General features: G+C 49.5%; 2 protein-coding genes and 1 long non-coding RNA gene across 3 annotated transcripts; all 3 read left to right on the top strand.

The window, feature by feature from the left end:
• The first annotated feature begins 479 nt into the window (after positions 1-479).
• Positions 480-1,397, top strand: LOC119138407 (secretory phospholipase A2 receptor-like). Its single transcript, XM_037278417.1, has 5 exons — positions 480-636; positions 712-827; positions 1,002-1,123; positions 1,194-1,256; positions 1,378-1,397. Exons 1-5 carry the CDS (start codon positions 490-492, stop codon positions 1,395-1,397), a joined length of 468 nt encoding a protein of 155 aa, XP_037134312.1. The 5' UTR covers positions 480-489.
• A 20-nt stretch (positions 1,398-1,417) lies between these two features.
• Positions 1,418-3,635, top strand: LOC119137933. The gene is made up of 3 exons (XR_005101040.1): positions 1,418-1,498; positions 1,614-1,702; positions 3,521-3,635. It is a non-coding gene; the product is annotated as an uncharacterized LOC119137933 (long non-coding RNA).
• A 958-nt stretch (positions 3,636-4,593) lies between these two features.
• Positions 4,594-6,996, top strand: LOC119138406. The gene is made up of 12 exons (XM_037278416.1): positions 4,594-4,618; positions 4,681-4,713; positions 4,783-4,935; positions 5,223-5,369; positions 5,519-5,653; positions 5,726-5,886; positions 5,963-6,086; positions 6,171-6,225; positions 6,296-6,362; positions 6,440-6,573; positions 6,644-6,687; positions 6,758-6,996. Exons 1-12 carry the CDS (start codon positions 4,594-4,596, stop codon positions 6,994-6,996), a joined length of 1,317 nt encoding a protein of 438 aa, XP_037134311.1.

Genomic DNA, 6,996 nt, shown 5'->3' with positions numbered 1-6,996 from the left:
AGTTACGTCCAGTTGGCCGCCGCAGGTGGGTCTAAAACCTGGCCGAAAAATGTCCATTTCCGGGGAGGAACGGAGAAGTCTGTGGTCTCCTGCAGGTAACCCTGGTGACCCCTCCGGCCGGCGCTGCAACTCCTTACTCGGTGGCAAGGGCGGCCGGGAAGTTGGCGATTGCGAGAAGAAGCGCGGCTACGTCTGCAAGAGAAGAGGTAAGACAAGGTGCTCGGGTGATTCTGCCAAATGGGTGTCATCAGATCAGAAGACCAAAATGGCGATTGTTAGTTTTTTTTGTCTGATGTCAGTGACATCCTGAAACTGAATGAAGGCGTGGTCCGCTACTTTGTCGCATATCTTAATTTCGCCAAATGCCGAAGAATACAAAAAACATGGCGCTATGACGTCAGAATAATCCCAATATGTGTGTCCTCAGTCGTTCAGAGATGTGAAAGGAACAAAGGGTGGTGCCGCTTGGGCTCCAACTGCTACAAGAAGATGGCGACCACCAACGGTTGGCTGGGGGCTCGTTACGACTGCGTCTTGGAGGGCGGCGACCTGATCTCCATCACCTCGCCATACGAGGAAATCTTTGTGAAGGAGCAAATGGGCGACAAGCCGTTCTGGATCGGACGCTCCAATCTGGTGAGACGGAAGCGCAGGAAAGCAACTGTTGACTCGCTATTGGTACGCCATTGTTGACAAGTTTGGACTCTGCAGAAATGCAACCAGGCCTGGTGTCAGTTTTTTGAAGCGGGAGAAAAAAGCCTGTCTTTGTTCGACGACACCGCTGCGACGCCGACCTATGCCAACTGGGACTCGCGTCAAGGAAGAATGTAAGAAGGGTCACCTCTTTGCATCCTTTTATTGCCAGGCGGGACACACATAGCGAGATTATGGAACCCGTCTGCAGAATTCGAGAGAGCGCACATATCGCCGCCGCCGCCGCCTTCAAATTGGCAGCACGTTTGTCGGATGTGTCTCTGGCTTTTCACGACTTCTCCCGACAGCGCCGACGTTGGTTCCTGCGCGTACGTCAACCAAGGTGCACACGGAGGCAGTCAGCCTGGCAAGTGGAGACATGGCTCGTGCGGATCCTCCTTGGCGTACATGTGCGAGCGGCCGCTCGACGGTAAGTGTGCACGTCCCTTGCCATGTTGACGCTCAAAGGAGAAAAACACAATCACCTCATTCTCCTGCAGCCTGCCCGGAGGGACGGCTGTGTTCCTACAAAGACTACGGATTAGGCTACAATCGAGTGGAGAGTGAGTGGCAGCGACGTTTCTTCTTTCTTTTCACACCTGCAGTGTCCCCTTGTGGTTTTGTAATCCATGTTTCTTGCCGGCTTCAGCTTCCTACTGCGACAATGGCGACTTCCTGCACAAGGACTCTTGCTATCACTTTGAGGGGAGCGAGAGCACTTGGAAGGAGGCCGAGGACTTCTGCCAAGAATGGAATGGTCACCTGACCAGCGTCCTCTCATGGGACGAGCGCCAATTCTTGGCTGGTGAGCGAGCGCCAGGACACACTGACCTGGCCAGCAATAATCGTCCGCCAGCCAGCGCTTCACAGCGTCTGACATGCTCTTCTTGTGCTAAATGGCTTCTTCTGATTTCCTCAAGCTCACGCGCCATATGTAGAAGGTTTGCAATCTTGGGTGGGACTCAAGAAGAACAAGGGCAACTTTGAGTGGAGCGACTCAACACCTGCAGTAAGTGAAAGGTTTATAGAGCAGTCTGCAAAAGTTGTCACTGGCCCAGAATGAAGGTGTCGTATCGGAGGGCAAAAGGTCCAAGTGAGGACAAATTTTAGCAGAGCAAAGTTTGATAGATTTAGAATTTGGACCAGAATGTTCCTCTTACACAAAGAGAACAATGTTGAAGGTGTCAATCAGCTGGAGCATTAACGAGGACAACGTTGTGGGATTCTAAGATTGTCATTTACTGGAAAACTTGAATGAAATCATAAATGATCAAAGTGCAGAATTTCACAGGTCAAAGTTGGACTTTTGGGAGAATAAAATGACTGGGAAAGTTTGAGTCTGAAACTAAAATTGTGCTTTACCGTTTTTTTCCATGTATAATGCGCCCCCATGTATAATACGCACCCTAAAAATGGCATGTTGATGCTGGAAAAAAAGCCTGTACCCATGTATAATACGCACCCAATTTTTCTTTGTTTTTTTTTTTAAGTCCCAATGATCGTCACACACGCATCTGAGTGTGGTGAAATTTGTCCTCTGCATTTGACGCATCCCCGTGTGATTTTGATCCATCCCCTGGGGGAGAGGGGAGCAGTGAGCAGCAGTGAGCAGCAGTGAGCAGCAGCGGCGCCGCGCTCGGGAATCATTTGGTGATCTTACCCCCCAATTCCAACCCTTAATGCTGAGTGCCAAGCAGGGAGGCAATGGGTCCCATTTTTATAGTCTGTGGTATGACCCGGCCGGGTTACTTAAGTCCGTAAACGTAAAATTATTTCAGAAAAAAGATCATCTTTGGGAACAACCGGATGTTATTCTGCCGGTCAGTATCACTGCGCATGCAGTAGCAAACTCGATAGCGAAGAAATATGTGAGACTCTCAACGGGATCACCAATATTTGAGTGATGTTCCAGTTATTTATCACAATTATTTATTATTATAATAATATATATAATAATTATTTATTTATTATTCACAATTGTCATGGTGATCTTTCTGGTGATTTCTTAACTAGGCTGGATGTATTTTTTTTGTTGGCGTTGATTTCTCCGACTGCCCAGAAAGGCACCACCGCGATCAGTTAGGTTGAAAATGAAAAGAGAGGAAAGTGACGTGCGGACATGTGAAAAAGGCGGCTCTGTATGGGAGAGAAGTTGAAGAGGAATAAAAACACCCTTGGAAACCAAAACTTGCCCCTCGTCGTGACTCGGAGCCGCAACAAATGTTTCGGATTTGTGTAGGGTACATTGTGACAGCAAACGAGCAGGTGATTGAGCAAGCGTCTGATACGAGAGCATTGTGTTCGTATGGAGCGTGTTTGAAGTGAACAGCAGAGAAGAAAGGAACAAGGCAAAGTGTTGTGAAATGAAATATTACCTGTAATACGCATTTAGGTAGAGAACTGAACTCTCGCTCTTTATATAGCTGACGTGTAAAAAAAAAAAAAAATTTTTTAAATTGTACCCATGTATAATGCGCACCCCAGATTGTAGGACAATAAACTAGTTAAATTTTGCGCATTATACATGGCAAAAAACGGTAATTAATTAAAGTTAAAGTCCCAATGATCGTCACACACACATCTGGGTGTGGTGAAATTTGTCCTCTGCATTTAACCCATCCCCATGTGATTTTAATCCATCCCCTGGGGGAGAGGGGAGCAGTGAGCAGCAGCGGTGCCGCGCTCGGGAATCATTTGGTGATCTAACCCCCCAATTCCAACCCTTAATGCTGAGTGCCAAGCAGGGAGGCAATGGGTCCCATTTTTATAGTCTTTGGTATGACCCGGCCAGGGAAAACTGGAAAACCTTCTGGCTTCTCGTTCGCAGAACAACATCGCGTGGGTCCCAAATGGGCCGGCAGGACGTGGTGACTGCTGTGTGCTGTCGCTGACTGGACAACTTGAAGACTGGCCCTGCACCAATATTCGGCCATTCATCTGTAAAAAAGGTCCGCAAAAGACAATCACTCACTTTGCACTTCAATAAATAATAATAATTATAATAATGATAACAAAGATAATGAGAATGAGAATGATGATAAATATAATGATAATGATGATAAATATAGTAAACAACTAATAATAAATTAAAGGATAAATAAATAAATAAATATATAAATATATAAATAAATATAAATAAATAAATAAATCATACATTTAATTTATAATGCACTTTACATTTTAAGGCAAATCTAAGAGCGCTAATATGTCCTCTCTTTTCCTTGCAGCCAAGGTCCAGAACTTTCCTCTTCCTCCGCCGCCAGGTGGGCGTCCCACTCGGCAGTCGACGTGTGGTCTCTTGTCGTTCGTTTGCCCTCGAGTGACTCCACTCTCGTTTGCAGGCCGGAGCGCAAAGTGCGGCTGGTGGCGGGAGCGGACCTCCTCCGACTTCTGCTACCTGATCCAACGCAGGCTCATCAAGGCCTGGAAGGAGGCGCGAGACGACTGCCTCCGCCGCGGAGGCGACCTGCTCAGCATCACCGACTCACAAGAACAGGCATTCATACAATGTAGGTCTGTCCGTCTGTCCGGTCGCGATGAGGGCTGTTGAATTCCCCCAACGTGGAATGTTTCAATCTCTTGTTCCACATCTGATCATTTACCTCCAAAGATCTGTACACTTCTCTGCCGAGCGCTCCCTCTCTGTGGTTGGGCGTCAACAACAACGTCACGAAAGACGGCAGCGGGTGGACTGACGGATCCCCGTTCGGTTACATCGTCATGGACGGAGGTGGGTCCAAAACCCAACCAACGTTTGTCTGCGACGTTGCGGAGGTACGGAGCTGAGCATCTGTCGTCTCCTTCCAGATGACCCCGGTGACCTCTCTGGTGCGTCCTGTCTTTCCTTACTCACAAGCAACAGCCGCTGGAAGTTTGACGATTGCCGGAAGAAGAAAGGCTATGTCTGCAAGAAAAGAGGTAAGACGTGGCGACGCTCGGCCGATTTTCACAACGTGCCGACTCGCATTTTTGACTTTTGTCTTGCAGGAAACACGGCCAAACCGCCGCGGCCTCATGACGGTACGTATCCTTGAACGGTGGCTTCGAAGGATGCGAGACAAAAAAAATGACACGACGATGCTTTTGCAGGATTTAAGGAGACCCTTCTCTGCAACGACCGTTCTGCTGACCTGGTATGTGAGGCTGAGGGTCAGAAGCAAGGTCGCATCAGCATCCAGTCTGCCTTTTACGGTCGGCGGAGCTGGGATATTTGCTTGGCGGACGGCGACTCATACAATGACGGTACGAGCTGAGAATCCATCATTTTGATGATTCCAATTGAGTCATTTGTCCGCCTACCTCTGAAGGCCCACTCAGCGTGCTTTGCTTGGTTTCCTGCTGTTGAAAATGATCCAATGCTTGCAAATCGTCCAGATGCCAGAATGGGACTGTATGCAGAAAGAGACAGATGCTAGTTTGGTTCGACTTTGTCTTGTTGAACTCAATTTCAAATTCTCAAATCCAAATTCAAGCTGCATCAATGCTCGTCAGGCCCCCACACAGACTTGCTGATGTGTTGTAACTTTCAGAGTACTGCGCAGTGGAAGGCATCCTCCCTCGCTACAGGAAAATGTGCAACAGCCAGCAAAAATGCCACATTGAGCTTTTGGAGGACGAGTCCTGCCCTGCCTCCTCCTCCAAATATCTGCAGATGGTCTATAGCTGTGAACAGAAAGGTGGGTTTCACGTCTCGTGATCTTCCACTCTGCACTGAATCTAGGACTCTTCAAATTCCCATGCAAGGAGTACCTCGGTGGCCAGATTTGTATTTTATTTGGCCTTTAAGCATCTGTGTCAAATTCAACTGACTTTTGGCTGTCCTAAGTATGTCTCGACAGTCTGGTCATCGCCGACGGGAGCGTCGCAGACTCTTCCTTCATAGCCTCCTCCTCAATGGAAGACGCCACCCCAGAAAAAGCCCGCCTCAATGGAGAGTCCTGCTGGAAGCCGTCAAAAGCTCGTATGTGGAAAATTGACAGCTTGGCACTTGGGTCTCCTGAGCGTTCTCATGTATGCCCCCCCCCCCCTCCAGCCATCGGCAGTTGGATCCAGGTGAACCTCGGTAACACGAGAAAGGTGACGGGGATCGTGACCCAGGGCTGTGATGGCGCTAGTACTAGCTCCTGGAACATCCATCTTGAGATGAAGCTGAGCGTTAAGTGGAGGAAGTGGACCGAGCACCCAAACGGGAAGGTGAGCGCGAGGGACAATCGAGTCGACCTCAACCTCCAAACTTGTCACAACAAACCAGGAAACATTGTATTTCTAGTTCATCGGCAGTGGAACTCACCTGCTTGAGACGCCCGCGTTCGCTCAGTACGTCCGCATCCTGCCGCTGGAGAATCTTCCCCAATTTGGCCTCCGCTTCGACATCTTGGGATGCGCACATGACGGTGAGCAACGCAATCCGCGGCCGCTTTGGTTGCCCAAAACAACAACCCCAAACGTGCCACAAACTCTCGCCTTTTGTCCGACAGATGAGACGACCTGCGCCAGAACGTTCAACAGCCTCCACGTGACCGATTCGATGACGTGAGTCACGCTTGACACAATGTTTCATGAGCGCCTGTCGTCAATTTCACGACATGTGCGTCTTCTGCAGGTTCTACTGTCCCCCGGGCTGTGACAAAGAGGAACACTTTGTCTTTGGATTGATGGTCTACTCTGCGGTACGGGATTGCCTGACCCCACCGGTCGGTCGGTCGGTCTACTTCTTGTCTGTGACTGCAACTTTGTGTAAATGCAGGGCTCGCACATCTGCGCGGCCGCTATTCACGCCGGAGTCATCCGGAGCGACATCGGAGGAGATTGTATCGTGATGAGAGCTCCCAAACAGCAAGTCTACACGGGCTCCACCGGGAACGGGATCACCTCCAGACAGTGAGTGGGCGACCTTCACGGAAAAGTCCCATGAAGAGCCACCGGCTAATTATCGCTTTACTATTTGCAGTTTGGTCGACCCACTGGGCGTGTCGCACACGTTTGGAGACGGAGGTGAGTTGAAAAACTATTTCCCCAACTGTTGATGGCAACTAAACGCCACGTGGCGGCATCTCACCTGCAGAGCCCAGATGCTCAGCGCCTGACTGGGAGGAGTTTGCCGGTTTCTGCTACAAAACCTTTGAGGGCAAAAAGAAATGGGATGATGCGCAACTCGTCTGCCGTAGTCTCGGTGCCGATCTGGTGTCCATCCGCTCAGAGGTGGAGCAGGCGTCGGTGAAAAACGTCTCCAACCTCGGTGCGCACCCCAACCTTAAATTCCCAACAGTCCCCGTAGAACGACTCGATGGGTGCAATATCTGA

Source organism: Syngnathus acus, chromosome 19, assembly GCF_901709675.1.
Source record: "Syngnathus acus chromosome 19, fSynAcu1.2, whole genome shotgun sequence".
NCBI classification, from domain to species: Eukaryota; Metazoa; Chordata; class Actinopteri; order Syngnathiformes; family Syngnathidae; genus Syngnathus; species Syngnathus acus.
The sequence above is the reverse complement of the archived record's forward strand: the minus strand, read 5'-3'. Positions and strand labels throughout refer to the sequence as shown.